The 18,686-nt window shown below is 49.4% G+C and overlaps 1 protein-coding gene and 1 long non-coding RNA gene across 3 annotated transcripts in view; one reads left to right on the top strand and one right to left on the bottom strand.

Moving 5' to 3' along the window:
- CDH23 (cadherin related 23) overlaps positions 1–18,686 on the top strand; it is a 419,760-nt gene that overhangs the window by 97,738 nt on the left and 303,336 nt on the right. For both annotated transcript variants that reach the window (XM_055274603.1, XM_063637206.1), the window contains exons 4-6: positions 16,164–16,306; positions 17,034–17,081; positions 17,200–17,292. In XM_055274603.1, the coding sequence (XP_055130578.1) occupies positions 16,164–16,306; positions 17,034–17,081; positions 17,200–17,292 (284 nt within the window). The remainder of the gene's footprint in view (positions 1–16,163; positions 16,307–17,033; positions 17,082–17,199; positions 17,293–18,686) is intronic.
- On the bottom strand, positions 14,251–17,989 carry LOC129480628 (uncharacterized). The gene is made up of 3 exons (XR_008657086.1): positions 17,855–17,989; positions 15,997–16,092; positions 14,251–14,436 (listed from the first exon to the last, which is right to left on the bottom strand). It is a non-coding gene; the product is annotated as an uncharacterized lncRNA (long non-coding RNA).

The following is an 18,686-nucleotide window of genomic DNA, read 5'->3' on the forward strand; positions in this document are numbered from 1 at the left end:
CTTTAAACACAAAATCCTTTTTTTAAAATTATAATAGCATGCATGGAATGTTCATAAGATCTCTTATATACCTACCTGCCTTTTTATATAGGGATGACTCATCATTCAGCACTTCCTTGGCCTGTGGTTGAACATATCACCATGAATAGCAATCTATGATGATTCTTTGTCATTTACAAGAGCTAGTGAAGGGACTCAAATTATTTTAGTTTTCATTTTTCAGAGAATTTTTTGCCTTTCCCTTTTGTGAGCAGCAGAAGCTGTTGTTTGTTTGCTTCCTATTATTGTCCATGCACCTGCTTGGGATTACCATAAATTGCAAGCAGCAAAGCGCCAAGCTCATCATAACTGTGTGTAAAGCACAAGTCAACAGGCTCTGAATGAGGACTCGGCCCTATCGCTCTTTTCCGTAAAGAGCTTGAAATTTAGTGTATGTATTTTGTGCCGTGGCTTTTACCTGCTCAAAGGCCTTTGGGCTAACTTCCTGCTTTTCTTCTATGTCCTGGGTAACTGGGTGTGTAGGATGTGACCCCAGGAGAGGGAAGGCCTTCTGTGAATCATTTGGGGCTGGTACTGGATAAGAACATTGTATTTGGGGTCAGGCAGTCCTGAATCTTAAATCCTGGCTCTACCTCTTTCTAGCTGTGTGATCTTTGGCAAGTTGCTAAACCTCTCTGAGACTCAGTCCCCTCATTGGAGTGCGGGAATACCTTCCTCGCATGTTTGTGGTAAATATTGAATGAGGTTGTGTGTGCAAAGTGCTTAACAGAGTATCTCCCATACAGTAGATGCTCAATAAATAGGGGCAAGGCCAGGACTGCAGTGAAGCAAGCCAGCCCCCAGAGCACAAAAATTCAGGAGACATTCTCAGACTTGTGCAAGTACAGGGGCAGGACCTGAGTGTGAGTGCCTCCTGGGTGCCTGGCTTGCCTCACGCTAGTTCCCACCCTGTCTAGCTGGGTCCTGCTATCCCCACACCCATAACCCTCAGTTGATCTCAGAGAGTGAGTACCTGGAAGGCCTCTGATAGGATGAGAGAGACCCAGCCCTGCCCCCTGTAACTGCCTGCCCACCTGACAGCAGGTGAGCCCCATGAGATGAATAAAGGGTGCGTACCTGGGGAGAGAGGAATGGAGAATGAGCCCAGTGAAAAGCCCGAAGGCGCTTCCTCACTTGGGGCCTTCGGAGGGTGGGAACGACCATGGAGCCCCTGGCCCTGCCCCTGAGTGGGGGCAGGGCCTCTGCCAACTGGGCTGGACCCCCACTTCCCTGTCAAAACTTTTAAAAACACAAACAGAGGCAAGAGCGGTATTTGCATAAATCTCATTAGAAAAAGTGCAAGTTTCATAAATCTTGTGATAAATTAGTGTGATATCATTCTCAACGTGATGTATTAATTTTAGGGCAAAATGAATGGTGCTGTGATCATTGTGGGTAATTATGAGTCTCCTCAAAGAGGAAGTGATTTCTGGAGGGACTTTTCTGACCTCCTTCGCGGCAGGAGGGTGGGAGGAGAGCAGGGCTGAAGGGAGGGTGTCCTGCTCACCTGCTTTTATGATTGTGCCTTTCTTCATTTCTTTTCCTGCTATTGAAAGGTGAAGACAAGCTGGGTTGGGTCTCTGGCTAAGGGGTGGACAGCAGGGGTACAGGAGGTGATGGAATTTTGAAATCAGGCCTTGAATCCCAAATTCCCCAGAGCCAAATTATTTTAGAAAAGCATCTTAAGCCGGGCACGGTGGCTCATGCCTGTAATCCCAGCACTTTAGGAGGCTGGGGTGGGAGGATTGCTTGAGCTCAGGAGTTTGAACCCAGCCTGGGCAACACAACAAGACCTCATCTCTATAAAAAAAAATTGTAAAATTAGCCAGGTGTGTTGGCGCACTTGTAGTCCTAGCTACTTGGGAGGCTGAGGCAGGAGGATCACTTGAGCCCAGGAGTTATGATTGTGCCACTGCACCAGCCCAGGTGACAGAGGTTTTGAAAAAAGAAAGAAAGAAAGAAAGAAAATAAAAATCTTAAATTTCTAGGACCTAGACTCATGGAAACTCTAACTTAGGGGTTCTCAAAAATGTAGTCTCAGACAGGCAGCATTAGTGGCAATTGGGAGCTTATTAGAAATGCATATTCAGAACCCGAAAGTCTGGGAGGGGCCCATAAATCTGTTTTTAACAGCCCTCTTGGTAGTTCTGATGCACACTCAAGTTTGAGAATCACTGCTCTAACCGGGTGGTTCTTAACTTGGCTGTACGTGGGAATCACTTGAGGATTTATATCAGAATACCGCTGTCTAGGTCCTGCACTAGACCAGTTAATTAAGACAGAATCCTTAGTGGGTGGGGCCTGGGCGTCCTTATTTTTTTAGAAGCTCTCCAAGTGATGCTAATATGAAATCAGGTCGAGATGCATGGCCTCAAAGCCATTAATTAACATCTTTTTAATATTGGGATTGGAAAATTTTGAACGTGGGAAGGGATGACAAAGCAAAACATTTTCTTTTTTTTTTTTTTGCTCCACCTGTGGATTGGCCTAAGCTGAATGTGCCTGGGGCGCCCCCACTGTAGCTGGGTTCCACACGGGTAAGCACATGGAGAACTAGAAGAGGCTCGGGGAAGCTGGCCTCCCTGGAGGAGTGATTCCCATTCTTGCCTGCCCAGTACATCACCTGGCGATTTAGAACTTTCCAAAGCCCAAGCTGGCCCCTAGGCCAGCTAGTCACAACGTTGGGAGTATGGGATGCAGACACCAGTATTGCTCGAAAGCTCCAGGTGATTCCAGTGTGCTGACAAGTGTGGGAACTGCTGACCTCTAGGTTTTCCTCCATCACAGTTTCTCAGATATGTCCTGAAGATTGAAGGAACCTCAGAAATCATCAAGACCCTGGATATCAACTCCACAGCCCAATGGAATCACTCGAGTGGTTCAGCTTGTTCTTAAATCCCGATGCTTGAGTCCCTCCCTGGAGATCCGGATGTATGTGGTCTGGGGTACAGATGGACAGTTGGGATGTCAAAAGGGCTACAGGTGATCCTAAGGTGCAGCCAGGGCTGAAATGACTCTTTGTTGCACTGGGACAGAGGCCCAAGGCGGAAGGGATGCCCCAGAGATGGCAGCCTCGTAGTGGAGAGTCGTCCTCCAGCTGGGCCACTGCCATTCCCCCATGGTCACATTCGGGGGACTGTGAGGATGGGTTCATGAGTGCAGCCTCATTCTTGAGCTATGGGGAGGGTGACTGGTGACTTCTCCCTGCAGCTCAGGGCAGGAGGGGACATCAGGGTCACTTCTGAGCAGGAAGGAACCAGCATGTGCCTGCAAGTGTTTGGATAATCTCCTTGTGAGCCTGCAGTGCTCTGTTTATTTTAATGATAATGTCAAGTTCAATTTGCCGTCATTTTTCCACATTTCCTTTTGTAAAGTTAATTGAACAATTCAATGAATTGAAAAGTTTCAGGAGAGGGGGGAAAAAAACACCCACCCCACTATTATCACTGTTATTAAATCTGGTAACTACCTCTTGGCTCTCCAAGCCATGAGACAAGACTTCAACCCTCATGGGCCTGGGAGCTGCCGCAAGGACTCAGGAAGGTCAAACAGAACATTCCAGGGCCCCTTTATTCATGGCTGTTTCATGCTCAGGCTGCTATTTCTGGGCAGAAAGAAATATCCAGTCTGCCATGGACCCTGGCTGCTGGCTCTGTGGTAGCTCATTCCCCAAGTGTCCAAACCAGATTGTAAACCCTTGGGAGCCGGATTGGGTCTTCTCTGCCTGTCTATCCTCCGCTGCGGAGCGCCTTCCTTGTACACAGTATGTGGAAAACAGAGCCTTAATATCATAGATAACTAAACTGGAAGCGACCTTAATGTGGTGTGGTGGAAAGAACAGCGTATGGGGAGTCCAGGGACCAATTTGAGTGGCAGCTCCTCCACCTGCTAGCTGTTGAGCTGGGTGACTGTGGACTTGTCACCGGGCCACCCAGCCCTGTTTTCTCCTTTGTAAAATGAGCTTGTTGGCCATATCAAGAATGCAAATACTCGGCCAAATAGAGCTACTCCCTCTCCTGTGAGCATTGTGTGTCACTGGCAGATCACACACTTCTTCCTACTGATCTCAGATGCAACCTCACACTCCCCAGCATGACGCCCACAAAACTGTGACCCGGAGGTTGGAGTGGGCACATGAACCTTGACCCATTTGCCAAGATCGTTTTCAGTTCTCCTCGTGGACCTCTGCACTTTGGCCACTGATGCCAGCCCCTTCATAGTGTCAGTGGGGAAGGAGAAGCTCAGAGACAGCAGTGATTTGCCCGTGGTCACACAGCTAGTCCTGGCTGAGTGTGAACCAGGGCCAGCCACATCAGTTCTACGCCCGACTGATTCTCTCAGCCTTAAAGGCAAGGACTTCTCTAAGGCTGCCTTGCTCCCAAAGCTTCTCCTGTGCCCTTTGAGCCTGTGTTCCAAATCCCCAACCCCATGTCCTTGGACTCCCTGGAATGCTCATCCTGAGGGTCACATTTGGGCCAGGTGAAGGGCAGGGATGCAGTTCTTCATGCCTACAGTTTGCAAACAGCTGCCAGTCCATCCTGAACTTCCCCAGTGTCCCAGGGAAAGGCCAGGAGAAGTGTGCAGTGTGATAGATGTGTAGGTCTGCCCGTGGACTGTCAGCTGCAGGAGGGCAGGTTCTTCTGGCTGCAGTGTTCGTTTTATCATCAGTGCCTACAGCAGTACCAGGGACAGCAGGTGCCCAGGCAGTGTTTGCTGAGGGAATCAGTGGAGGATGTCAACAGGAGGGTCACTGAGCAATCCCAGCTCTGCCTTGTGCTAGCTGTGTGACTTTAGGCAAGTAACTTGACCTCTCTGTGATGCACTGAGTGAGGCACTCTGTAAGGCACTCTGTGATGCACTGTGTGATGGATTGTAGGGGAATAGAGCACATAGGTGCCTGTGACTGGTCCTCGCAGCCCTCAGCAAATGATGGTCCTTATTTGCTATGTCAGAGGCAGAGGAGCTCCAGGTTTCTAAGAGTCAGGGCCAGGTCCCTGAAGTATTGGTATTCAATGTCTGATCTTTCCTCTTGGGCGTATTAATTTTTAAAAAATGTGTGTGTGAATGGAAGGAAATCAGGATATCAAAGGGATAGCTGCCTCCCATGCTTATTGCAGCACTATTTGCAATAGCCAAGATATGGAATCAACCTAAGCGTCCGTCAATGATAAATGGATAAAGAAAAGTGGTATATATACACAATGGAATACTATTCAGCTATAAAAAGGAAATCCTATCATGTGCAGCCACATAGTTGGAATTGAAGATCATCATGTTAAGTGAAATAAGCCAGGCACAGAAAGACAAATGTTGCATGTTCTCAGTCATGTGTGGGAGCTTAAAAAGTGGATCTCATGGAAGTAGAGTGTGGAATGATGGTTACCAGAGCCTGGGGAGAGAGTGAAAGAGGGGATGGTTAATGAGTAAAAAAATATAGTTAGCTCATGCCTATAATCCCAGCACCTTGGGAAGCCGAGGCAGGCAGATCATCTGAGGTCAGGAGTTCGAGATCAACCTGACCAACATGGCAAAACTCCATCTCTACTAAAAATACAAAAATTAGCCAGGCATGGTGGCACACGCTTGTAATCCGAGCTACTTGGGAGGCTGAGGCAAGAGAATTGCTTGAACCCATGAGGTGGAGGTTGCAGTGAGCTGATATCACGCCATTGCACTCCAGCCTGGGCAACAAGAGTGAAATTCCGGCCAGGTGCCGTTGCTCACGCCTGTAATCCCAGCACTTTGGGAGGCCGACGCGGGTGGATCACTTGAGGTAGGGAGTTTGAGATCAGCCTGACCAACCTGGAGAAACCTCGTCTCTACTAAAAATATAAAATTAGCTGGGCGTGGTGGCGCATGCCCGTAATCCCAGCTACTTGGGAGGCTGAGGCAGGAGAATCGCTTGACCCCACAAGGCGGAGGTTGCAGTGAGCTGAGATCACGCCATTACACTCCAGCCTGGGCAACAAGAGTGAAATTCCATCTCAAAAACAAACGAAACAAACAAACAAAAACTAGCCAGGCATGGTGGCACCCACCTGTAATCCCAGCTACTCGGGAGGCTGAGGCAGGAGAATCGCTTGAACCTGGAATAGTGCCACTGCCCTTCAGCCTGGGTGACAGAGCGAGACTCCATCTCAAAAAAAAAAAAAAAGGATCTACTGTTGTGTAGCACAATAGGGTGGCTATAGTTAGCAATAATTTATTGTATATTTTAAAAGAGCTAGAAGAGAAGATCTGAAGTGTTCTCAACACAAAGAAATGATAAATGTTTGAGGTGATGGATATCCTAAATTCTGTGATTCGATCATTACATGTTCTGTATGTATCAAAATATCACAGGTACCCCATAAATATGTACAATTATTATGTATCAATAAAATAAATACATTTTTAAAAATATGTGTGCCTGTGTGTACTTCACTTATTCCTCCTCTTCCCTGCCCCCAGAGCCTCTGGGTTTGTGTCGTCCGGCTCTGTTTAATGCCTCCTTCTTCCCTGGATTAGCCTGTCCCCATCCGTGCAGACACCTGTGTGGCCAGGTGAGCCCGCAGCCACTTCTCTGACTCTCAGGAGGGAATGGCCGTCTTGCTAGTAGCGATAAGTAGACTGAGGAAAGCCAGGGTGCTAGAGGGGAGCCCATCCCCACCAAGTCTCTGCCTCAGGGCTGCTCACCTTCAGAACAGGGTCCACCTGGAGGCAGCCCCCATGGGGTTAGTTGCTTTGGGGTGAGAAGAAGGCTGTATTCAGGATCTGAGTTTTGGATTTGGATAAAAGCCTTTGTGATAAAAACCATGAGGGTCGTGGAATGAGAAAGATTTGGGTTGGACTCCTGGCTCGGTGACCTTGGGTAGGTCACTTTATCCCTCTGAGCCTCAGTTTTCTTTTCTTTTCTGTTCTGTTCTATTCTGTTTTCTTTTCTTTCATTTCCTTTCTTTTCTTTTCTTTTCTTCCTTTCTTTTTTTGTTTTGTTTTGAGACAGTCTCGCTCTGTCATCCAGGCTGGAGTGCAGTGGCATGATCTTGGCTCACTGCGACCTCTGCCTCCTGGGCTCTAGCAATTCTCCTGCCTCAGCCTCCTGAGTAGCTGGGATTACAGGCGTCTGCCACCACCCCCAGCTAATTTTTGTATTTTTAGTAGAGACGGGTTTCACCATGTTGGCCGGGCTGGTCTTGAACTCCTGACCTGAGATAATCCACCCACCTTTGCCTCCGAAAGTGCTGGGATTACAAGGTGTGAGGCACTGCACCTGGCCTGAGCCTCAGTTTTCTTACCTGTATAACAGGGATGCTAACCCTTCTGTGTAGGGCCATTAGGAGAAATAAGTGACAGAATAAATGAATGAAAACCATTAAGTGTGGTACCTGGCAAACAGTCATGCCCAGGAAACGGAATGCTGGTTTCCTTTCCCCCAGACAGTTCATGCCGTCCACTCCAGCAGAGTTGCAGGAGAGCACAGGAGTGAAGCTGGCCTGTGGGCTTTGAAGGCAGAGATGGTTCCTTTGACCCAGGGCAAGGGTTTTCTGATGACAGTGAGGGCGTCGATCAGTGGAGGGTGAGCCTAGAGGCCGCCTGCCTCTCAGGAGAGAGCCAGGCAGTGTCAGAGCTCACTCTACTCCCTCTGACTTCCCCCAGCTGGAGATATTGGTGAAGCCTAAGATGAAGAAAAGAGCTCCCCTGAGGTCAAACCAAGTTCAGGACCCAGGGGATTTGAGAGACTGAAAGCAGGAGTGTGGGAGGGGGGACCTAAGACAAATGAGATTATCCCCAGGAATCAAGGCACTTAACTGGCCTGTCTGATCCCAGAGGAGAGACAAATGAGATGGCAGGCTCCAAGGCCAGCTTAGGCTCTGGGGAGCCCATCCTAGGGATAGTGGGTGGGCAGGAGCCCCTGGCCCTGGCAGGGACTCAGGCCAGCCAGGAGGAGGATGGTGGGTTTGCCTTCTTGCAGGTGGCGGTGTGCAACAGGCTTGATGGCCATGGTGGGATGGTTGGGGTGAGGAGTAGTTATTCTCAGAAAACCCTGGCCATACCCACGGCCTTGGAATGTGAGGCTGGGGCCCTGCTGTCTGCAACTCCTTGGCTCAGCTACTCACGCATGCACAGCCCTATCCCAGGCAGCCCTCTCCTGGCCAGGACCCTTGCTTCCCTCCCTGCAAAATGAGAAGGGGGCTTTGTCTGTTTGGTTCTCACTTCAGCCATAACTAGTCCCTGCTTCTGATCTAGCCTGCAGACACCAAGGCTGGTTCTGTCTCTCTAACAGCCCTGAGCCTGGCAGAGGCAGACTGCTAGGTTCTTGGCCCCTAGATGGGGAAGGACAGTAGATCACAGCTGGTGTGAAGTCCTTCTAGGTCACAGGTTGCAAAAGTCTTGCTTTCTTGTGCCTTTTAGGATTGATTATGGTGGCTGCATGGAACCCCGTGTTGTGAAGGATTCTGAAGTTGAACGCAGATTCAATGGGAAAAGGTGCTGTGATTAATTAGTAAGGTCTGTGTGGGCAAGGGCTGGGACTGGCTGGCTCCCTGGCCCTAGAAGAGCAGTAGTTAATCATGAGGGATGGGGAAAAGGAGAAGGAAGATTTGCCAAGCGTGTCCCAGAATATCAACTTCTACCTTCAAGGGGTGATGGCCTCTTGCCTGCTGTGCAGAGGTGCAAACAATAAATCCCTGCAGGGGCTTGGTATGCTTTCGGGTGACAGCAGTCTGGCAGGCTGGGCCCAGGGGTGCAGAGGGAAATGTGCATGGCCAAGGAGGTTGAGGATGCATTGGGAAGCACTAGACATCATGGTAAGGAATTCGTTTTCATTCTCTGGGAACTAGGCAGGCATTTGAGCAGAGCGTGGCACAATGGAAGGTGTGCTTTAAGGAGACGCCGCTGCAAGGAGGGAGCAGGGTATGTTCTCGCACCACTTATTCACCCTTTCCGTGTTTTGGAAACAAATATTGCTTTCATCCTTCTCTCATCTAGAGAAAATAAAAAGCCCTGCAGCCTGTGCTGCCCTGCCAGAGTTTCTGGCCCGCCCCTCATCTAGCAGGTACCGCTCTCCAGGAGCCGCATGACAATTCCCAATCCCAGCCCTTGTCCCTCGGTGCAAATAACAACAATAATAGTAATAACAGTCATCTCAGCGATCAGCATGGGCCCAGCGGGGCCTCAGGGGAAGCTGTGATTGTCCGCCCCTTGCCTAGAAGGCAGATGTGGACTGCTGCTGAGGGCCGAGGCTGCGGTGGAGGATGTGCCACCAGCTTTGCAACTCCCAAGGGGCCTTAGCAGTCTGGTGGGCAGATTCCTACCTCCTACCTCCAAGATGGGGTACACAGCCCCCAGGATGGGGTACAGGGCTGGTTCCTCAGAGACTGGACCCCCAGTCATTGCACAGCTGTGATTCCTGCCTGGGCCCAAAGACAAGTGCTACTGATTTGGGTGTTATTAGGTTTTGATCCGCTATCCTTTCCCCTGTCCATTTGTGCACACAATTAAGAATTAACTTGCTATACTCTCTCTTCCCGTTGTGGCTCAGAGACCTTCATGACTTTGGGGGGCTGTCTTTTCCTAACACCTCTGGGCAGTTGTTAGCAGGATTCATTTATTTACCCAATGACTATTTATTGACTGCCTCCAGGATGCCAATCCCTGTGTTAGGCTTAGGGATATGACAAGGAATAGGCAGGTCAGTCTGAATGTGCTGCGTGATGGGCAGGGGGTTGGGGTAGGTGGGCAACAAGTTAAGTGAATAAGCAGATCCTTTCAGAGAGAGAGGATTGTGAAGACAATAACGTGGAGTCTTGGGACACTGAGTAACCAGGCATCTCTTTAGCTAGACTCTGCTGATTGAGAATTTGCGAAAGGCCTCCCCAAGTGCTAACTCGCGACTCGACAGGTGAATAATGAGGAAGCTGCCATGGAGGTGGAGTGACCTAGGGTAGGAACCTTCCCAGCCAAAGGCACAATCAGGGCAAGGGTCCCGAGGCAGCCGCCAACTTGTCCTGTTCAGGAACAGAAAGAAGGCCTGTGGGGCCAGATGGGACTCGGCCCAGTGAGCCTGTGAGATGCAGTGACGGATATTATCTTGGACCAGATCACTAGGGCCCTAGACATGGTCGATTTAAGTTTTTATTTTTTTAACTTAATTATGGTAAAATAAATGTAACATAAAATTTGCCATCTTAGCCATTTTTAAGTGTATAGTTTAGTAGTGTTGAGCACATTGACACTGTTGCCTAACCGACCTCCAGAACTCTTTTTCTGTTGAAAACTAAAACTGTAGCCATTGAATAATAGTTCTCTATTCTGCCCTTCCCGATCCCTGGCACTCACCATTCTACTTTCTGTCTCTATGAATTGGATTACTCTAGGTACCTTATATCAGGGAGATCATACTGTACTGTATTTGTCTTTCTGGTACTGGCTTATTTCACTGAGCGTAATGTCCTCAGGGTTTATCCATATTGTAGCATGTGTCGGAATTTCCTTTCTTTTTAAGGCTGAATAATATTCCACTGGCTGTATCTACCACGTTTTGCTTATCCATTCATCTGTGGACAGATACTTGGATTGTTTCCCCCTTCTTGGCTATTGCAAAGAATGCTGGCGTGAACCCAGATGCACAGTGATTAAGCTTTTGAATGTTCCACTTTCCACCCATAAGGTTAGGCTGGGCATGGTTTGGCTGGCACAGAGTGGAGGGGCTGGCCTAGCTGGATGCCCCTTCCCCATGAGGGTAGGAGAGGCCAAGTCCACCGCACTGATTGAGCCAGGAGTCCTAAGACTGGGCCTTTCAATCATCCTGGGATGGGTGGAGCTTTTCTCTGCAAATAAAAGGGGAGCCATAAACCAGGCTGACTTACAGGCAGTACTTACTGGTCTGGTTGTTTATGCCAGCATTTTTTCTGATTGGTTGATGCCTGTACTGTGCCTGTTGTTAAATATTTGAATATCATCCTGCTATAAACCAGCCACAGGACTTCTAACCTGGCTGTGTGTGAGCGTCTCCTGCAGGGAGAGTGGGGGCTGCTGTTTAAAAGTTTACACTCTGGGCTTCCCACTAGCCAACCCAGTCAAGAGGGCCTGGGAATTTGCATTGTAAAGCTCTACAGTAGTTCCAATGTGCGGTCTTAAACATGCATTGGAAATTTGGGCTCCCCCAGAAATAGACCTTGTGATGAGGACTTCAGTGCAAGAAGCTTAGTGGGGAGGAGGTTCCAGGAAACGCAAGTAGGGAGTGAGGAAGTGAGACACAAAGGGAGGGAAGCCATAAAGATGCGTTATTGTCAACCAAGTTGCCAGTGTAGAGCACAGACCTCTGAGTTACGCTCTTGAGAGGTGCCAGAGCTGGGCTGTTTACCTACCTTATCCACAGAGCTCTGAAAATCAAGACAGAAAGGAAGGATTCCAAATTCTTGGAATTTTTTTTGTAAGTGAACTTTTATGAGGGTTCTAACATGATGATGATAGCTAACAGTTTTTAGCTCTAATCATGGTAGACAAGGTCACCCTTATCTATCATCTTCCACAGTCACTCGGCGAGCTCCGCTACCGGGGCATCCATTCCCAGCACTTCCCAGCTGTGCTGTGTTTAGGACGAGCAGTCTCTGATGACCAGAACCCCTCAGGTGAACACTCACAGGGGCTGGCAGTTAGAAGTCAGGTTGGTGTGTGGAAATGTGTGTGCTGAGGGATAGAGGGCAGGGTACCAAAGGCGTCTGCTGCAGAGACCCAGCCAACTCCCATCTCTCTATCCTAAGAGGGCATCCCAGCCCCTGTGAATAGCAGGGTATCCTCCTTACCACTGAAAAAACACCAGGCCTCATCCATTGCTGGTGAGAATGTAAAATAATACAGCCACCATGGAGAACACTTTGGCAGTCCCTCAATGATTTAAACATAGAATTACTATATGTTCCAGCAATTGTGCTCCTAAGTATACATCCAAAATAATTAAAAACAGATGTTCAAACAAAAACTTGTACATAAGTGTTCATAGCGGCATTATTCCCAATAGCCAACAGGTGGGAACAACATAAATAGCTGTCAACTGATCAATGAATGAACAAAATGTGTTACATTCACACAAGGGAATATTATTCAGCTGTTAAAAAGGAGTGAAATACTGATACATGCTACAACATGAATGAACCATGAAAAGATTTGGCTAAGTGAAAGAGATCAGGCACAAAAGGCCACATACTGTATTATTTCATTCATATAAAATATCTAGGATAGGCGAATCCATAGAAACAGAAAGTGGATTCATGGTTGTCAGGGGCTGGGAAAGGGAGTCATGGGGAGTGACTGGTTCGTGGGCATGAGGTTTCCTTTGGAAACTATCCATGGGAGATGATGAAAATCTTGTGGAATTAGCGGTGATGGTTGCACAGCATTGTAAATGTACTAAATGCTACTGAATTGTGTACTTTAAATGGCTGAAGAGGTAAATTTCATGTGATGTGTATTTTACCACAAATTTTTACAAAAGGGACTCCAGGTATTCTCCAGCCCTGAGATGCAAGGTATATTGTTTCTCAGGTGGGAAGCAAACCTGTGTGGCATGTGTACCCCAGGGTCCCCCAGCCAGAGATGGTTCTCCTGCATGGCTGTAACTAAGAGCACTGGGCTGGAGCTGAACCCCAGAGATTGGCCTCACTCCTGTAGGAACAGCACAACCGCAGGTTGCTGGAAATCTCCCCTGGTGGAGAAACAAGCCCTGCTTCCTGGAGAATCCAGGGCTGGGCCCAGCTTCTGTAGAGAGGCAGAGCAGCGCTGGGCGGGGGAGTATGTGCCCAGCTGGAAAATTGCGGGGCATCTTGTCTTAAATATAATATTAAATCAGCACCTTTAATTAGTACACTTAGAAAAGGTCACTAGCAATTACCTGGGACACAAAGAAGGCATGATCAGGCAAGAGCCTGTGAGGAAGCCGAAAATGACCATTTTGAGCAGCACATAATTGAGGGGAAAATAGATAAAAGTCCAGGAAATTACAGGGTGGGTGACAGCAGCTGATGGCCCCATCCCTGTCCTGCCCAGCGCCCCCCTTCTTGGGAGGACCTGAGCGTCAAGCCTGAGACAGCCATTTGGGATATTGGGCCCAGTTGTGCAACCTTGGCTGGAAGGCCAGGGTGGTCTTCCCAGAATCCCCTTGGCCAGCTGGGAGCTTGGCCCCAGATCCCCCACCTGGGCTGGGCCCTGAGGTACAGCAGGTGAGGACTGCAGTCCAGGGGGCTGCAGGCTGCCATGGACTCATTGTTGCACCTGGACAAGCAAGGCGCTTATGGGCCTCAGTTTCCCTGTCTGGAATCTGCCCAAGGCTTTGGGAGGTAACTCAGTGTTTCCCAAACTTTGCCACTAGAGAATACCTGAGAGCAATGGAAAGGAAATGTATACTCCTAGAAGTCAGGGGAGGCTGGAAATTCATTTATGGCTTTAGGTTATATCTTTACAAATAAATTAAACATAAATAAATTAGGCCGGACATGGTGGCTCACACCTGTAATCCCAGCACTTTGGTAGGCCGAGGTGGGCAGATCACTTGAGGTCAGGAGTTCAATATCAGGCTGGCCAACATGGTGAAATCCCATCTCTACTAAAACTACAAAAAATTAGCTGGGCTTGGTGGCGGATGCCTGTAATCCTAGCTACTGGGGAGGCTGAGGCAGGAGAAGCACTTGAACCTGGGAGGTGGAAGTTGCAGTGAGCTGAGATCATGCCACTTGCACTCCAGCCTGGGTGACAGAGCGAGACCCTGTCTCCAAAAAAATAATTAATTAATTAATCAATCAAATGCTGCTCCCAATGTCTTCCTGTTTGTTTTAGTATAAAACACTTATTTGTCACCGGGCAGTGCAAACGCTTTGGAAAGATGGGCTTGGTTTATCTGTGACTTTCACATGCTTCCTCTTACACCATCTAGAAAGAGCAATGAACTGGGAATCTGGGAGTCTGGAAACTTGGATTTGAATCCTGCCTTTGTGGCTCACCATTGTACTTTGGGCAACTTGCTAAATGCCTTCAGCTTTTCCAACTCTGAAATGGGAGGGTTGGGCTCTGAAGATGTTCCAGGATTTTACTCCTCCTTCTCACCTTCTCCCATCACCTTGGATGCTGCCATTTCCGGCTCTGCTGTTCTGCTGCTTGACCTTGGAGAAGCTGCTTCGCCTCTCTGAGCCTCAGCTTCCTAATCTGCAAAATGGATAGAATAACAACTACCAAACAGACTTGCTGGGAGGATTTAATGAGAGAATCCACATGAATGGACCTTGTGTCTGGCATATCATAAGAGCTCAGTGAATGTCCAGTGTCTTCCTTTTCCAAATCTTGGGCTTCTCATTAGGATCCGATAGGTCATGTCCATGAAGTCCTGAATCTTGAGTTTACATATTGAGTGTTGAGATATCTGTGCTGTGGAAATAAATGTAGGCTCTGAGCCCCAAATGCCTGGGATGTGGATTCCAGCTCTGCCATTTGCTGACCATGAGGACATGGTAATCACCTCATCACTCTTTGTTGCCTTATCCATTAAATGGGGAGAATCGCGTTATGGACTGAATTGGTGCATGGAAATAGCTCAGCTTATGCCTGGCTTATGATTAGGGCTCAAAAATGTTAGCTAGCATCATCATGTTAGAACTGTCCTAAAAGTTCTTTTCTAGATAAAATTCCAAGAATTTGGAATCCTTTCTTTCTATCTAGCTTGATTTTCAGAGCTATTCGGTAAATATGAGAGTCTGTCTTATTTTATAGGGGAAACTGAAACCTGGAAATAAGCGATTTGCCTAAGGCCATGGCTCTGATCTCCTCACCCCTTTGAGAATCAGATGAAGACTATAGACACTGTCTTCAGAAAATGACGCACTGTACACTTATAACATTTTGTATACAGTTCTAGTGAGTTTAAGGACCCCCTGAAGCTAAGGAGACCAACCATCCCAGTTTGCCTGGGGCTTCCTAGTTTTAGCACATGCGCTGGGATATGCTTCAGTCCTGGGCAAAGCAGGGCAGTTAGTGACCCTACCTGGAAGCTACACAGGGGAGCTGTGAGCCCCAGGAGATGATGCCCTGCACTTCTTAGGGAGGGTATAGACCAGGCCTCCTGAAGCCTAGGTGCCCTCAGGCCAGGGCTTTGCTTCCTGGTAAGAGATGACACCTGCCTGTCAATCCCCTTCTTGAGGATGGGAACTAGACCTTGTACCCCAGTTCTAGACTGGAGTTCCTTGAGACTGAGCTACATCTTCTTAACCTCTGTGTACTCCAGTGCTCATCATAAGGCCAGCACCTTGTCACTCTCGAATGAATGCCAAAAGATTTTGCAAAGTATTCTGAATTAGAAAAGGTGCTTCCATTTGCAAAAGACAGAAGTCCAACTAAACTGACTTAGGCCAAAGAAAAGGTTGCAATGGCAATTATTAGCTCATATAGCTGAGAAGTCCAGAGGATGGAACTAATGTCAGGCAGAGCTGGTGACAGACCCTCAGAAAGCCATCAGGAATCTGTCTCTCCGTACATCATTTGCCTCTGTTTTCCTCTTTGTGTGCTTCATTCTCAGGCAGGCTCTTCCTGTGTGGTGCCAAAGATGGCTGCCCGCAGTGCCAATGAGCAACTCCCATGAAAGAGAGCTCCTCTTTCCCAGTAGTTTCAGCAAAAGTCCCAGGGCTGGCTTTGATTGGCTAGTTTGGGTCACATGCTCATCCCTGAACCAATCATCATGACCAGGGAAATGGCACACTCTGATTAGCTAGTGCTGACTTATGTGCTCATCTTGGAACATAAGACTTGAAATATTGGGGGCCTGTCCTCATCTGAGCCACTTGGAGAAGGAGGTCTTCAAATTAAAATCAGAGAAAGGGGGGCAGGCAGAAGTCACAACTGTCTTTTACACACCCAGAACATGGTGAGTGGTGGTTCCCTGATACCATCATGACACACTGTGATAAGTGAACCAGGGTAGTGGGGGAGGGGTACCTGGGTCAGAGCCCACAGATGCGCCAGGGCCTTGTGATGATCCGTGGCCTGCTGGAGGGTTGCTGAATGGCCACTCCCTGCTGAGAGTTCAGCCACCTGGACAAGGTAGGAAGGCATAAACCTGACCTCCCTTATTTTCTCTCTGCTCTCTCCCTTGGCTACTCCAGGTTCTTCTGTGACCCAGTTGCTGGCCCGAGACATGGACAATGACCCCCTGGTGTTTGGCGTGTCTGGGGAGGAGGCCTCTCGCTTCTTTGCAGTGGAGCCTGACACTGGCGTGGTGTGGCTCCGGCAGCCACTGGACAGAGAGGTATGACTTGCCCATACCCCTTCCCCAATTCTCTCCTGGGACAGGAGGAGACACTGGGGGAAGGATGGCCCGCTATCTTTTGGGGTCTTCCTCTAGGACCCCATTCTGACTCCAAAGTGGCATCTTCCTGCCTGAATGGTATTCCTCTTCAAGGGCCAATGCTGGTGTCTGGACTTAGGGTTGGAATGGGTGGCTAGAGGTGTCTCCAACAAGCAGCTACATTGGAGAGGCAAGAGGGTCAGTGACCCTGGGTTCATCCCTTGTAGAATGGGGCTCCATGGAGGGTACAAGTCTACCCCTACCCCCAGTAAACATTCCCTCAATATCCAGAGAAGCAGGAATTGACGGCGTGGTAGCCCTTAGCAAGTTAAGGTAAAGGTGTGAACACATCCCCAACCCTTACCCTCTCCTTGCGTTTGAGGAAGGAACCATAGAGGTGTGTAGTGACTTGTTCAGTGTCACACAGCATCTTAGAGGCAGAGCCAAGACTAGCACCCAAGATGCTTGGCTTCTGTCTTTTATTGCTCTCTTAAAGCAAAGATCCATATTCCACACCTGCTTCCCCAACCCAAAGGGCAAGGCTGGTATTTTAGGGAAGCCTTTGGGTGCCTGGTTCCAGGCAAGCTCCTAGGGCAATCCTGGGGCCCCTCCCACCCCATTTAGGGCCCAGGACCCAGGACCTCAGCACCGCCTAACTGCCCCCCTCCCTCTCTCACTTTTCTTTCAGACCAAGTCAGAGTTCACTGTGGAGTTCTCTGTCAGCGACCACCAGGGGGTGAGTGTCCCCTGGGGCCCTGGAGGCATGTTCCTGGGGTCACAGGATTTCTGGACCCCTAGGGTGGAAGAGGCCAGAGTCAGGTGGCAGCGCTAATTGCCCGCCTTTCTCTTGCCAGGTGATCACACGGAAGGTGAACATCCAGGTCGGGGATGTGAATGACAACGCGCCCACATTTCACAATCAGCCCTACAGCGTCCGCATCCCTGAGGTAGGAGCCACTAGGGTCGCCCTTGGGGGTATCAGAGACCTGCTGCTCCCCAGACCACCATGGTGTAGGTGAAGAGTCAGGTGGGGAGAGCAGCTCTGGCTCTTCTGCCCAGACCTCAGCCCAGGTGCCAACTCTGAGCAGGTTGGTGAACATGCTGGTACCCTGGGGATTGGGGCCCAGTGTGGGGTTGGGAAGAGCAGTTGGGCCAGTAGGTTGGGAGCCTCATGCTGGAGGCTGAGCCCCACGCTTCCAGCTGGAGTCAATGGTGGGACAAGAGTTGGGAGAAGCATGTGTTGCACCCTCTTTCCTTCCACTCATATCCAAATGTGGGCCTTTGGCAGGGTAGGTGGACAGGCCTAACCCCAGACTTTCCTGCTTTGACCAGACTCAGGTCCCTCCAGGACTCGGCAAGCATACAGTTCTAGGAAGGGACTTTCCCTAGCCCTGCCCTCTCCACCATGGTCTCCCAGAGCCCTGTACTGTGTACTCTGAGAATGTATGAGTGCATACGTGTAAAATCAAGCCATTGCTGGTAATTGAGAAGTACAAATTATTGCATTACAAACGGTTCGTTAATAAGCGGCTCCCAATGGCACCAGGGTTCCCACTGCTTGCGGCCCCTCGCCTGGGTGGCTGATGGCCATCTTATGGTCTGGCAGTTAGTGATTCAAAGACTCTGAAGCGGGAGGGTAAAGGGCTTCTCACTGGGTGTCCCTCGGGCCTGCCCTTGGGGTTTTGGGCTAGGCGGTGGCAGTGAAGGATTGGCATGGGAACAATGGGAGGTAGAACCCTCTGCAAAGGCAGGTTGGCACCATGTCATTTGAGTTCTAACCCCTTGATCCAATGACTGATCAGGGAGTAAAAAGTCCTGAGAGAATATTGTGGTCAGTTCATGGATGAGGCTGGGCATGGGAGAGTGACTTGCCCGAGGTCACACAGCTTTAACTTCAAGCCTCCTGGCTTCTAGGGCAGGCTCAGCCTCCCTCGAGGGTGACGAGATCTTGCTCATACACCCCACTCCCTGGCCTCTGTTACTGAGCTGCGAGCCAAGGGTCCTATGCTGGCACCAGATGGAAGAGAGGACAGATGTGCAGGTGGGGATGCAGCGGAGGCACCATGCCCTTCGCCTGCCTGGGGCGGGAGAGAACTGGGGAGCCCGCAGTCCTAAACATGGGGGCACGGTGCTCTGAGCTGTGGCCGGTATGCCCAGGGACTGCAGCTTGGCTCCTGCTCTCTCTCATTTGGAAGTCTCCCTAATTTAATTAAGGGTCTCTACGTGCCAGCCTGCACTCCGGGCCTGGGCTCAGAAACCAAGGGCACGGCTCAGAGTTAATGAGCCTTGGACCCATTGCTCAGCTGCCATCCTGGCAGGCATGGCTGCCCTCTCTTCCCTC

The sequence above is a fragment of the Symphalangus syndactylus genome, chromosome 4 (assembly GCF_028878055.3).
Source record: "Symphalangus syndactylus isolate Jambi chromosome 4, NHGRI_mSymSyn1-v2.1_pri, whole genome shotgun sequence".
Taxonomy (NCBI): Eukaryota; Metazoa; Chordata; class Mammalia; order Primates; family Hylobatidae; genus Symphalangus; species Symphalangus syndactylus.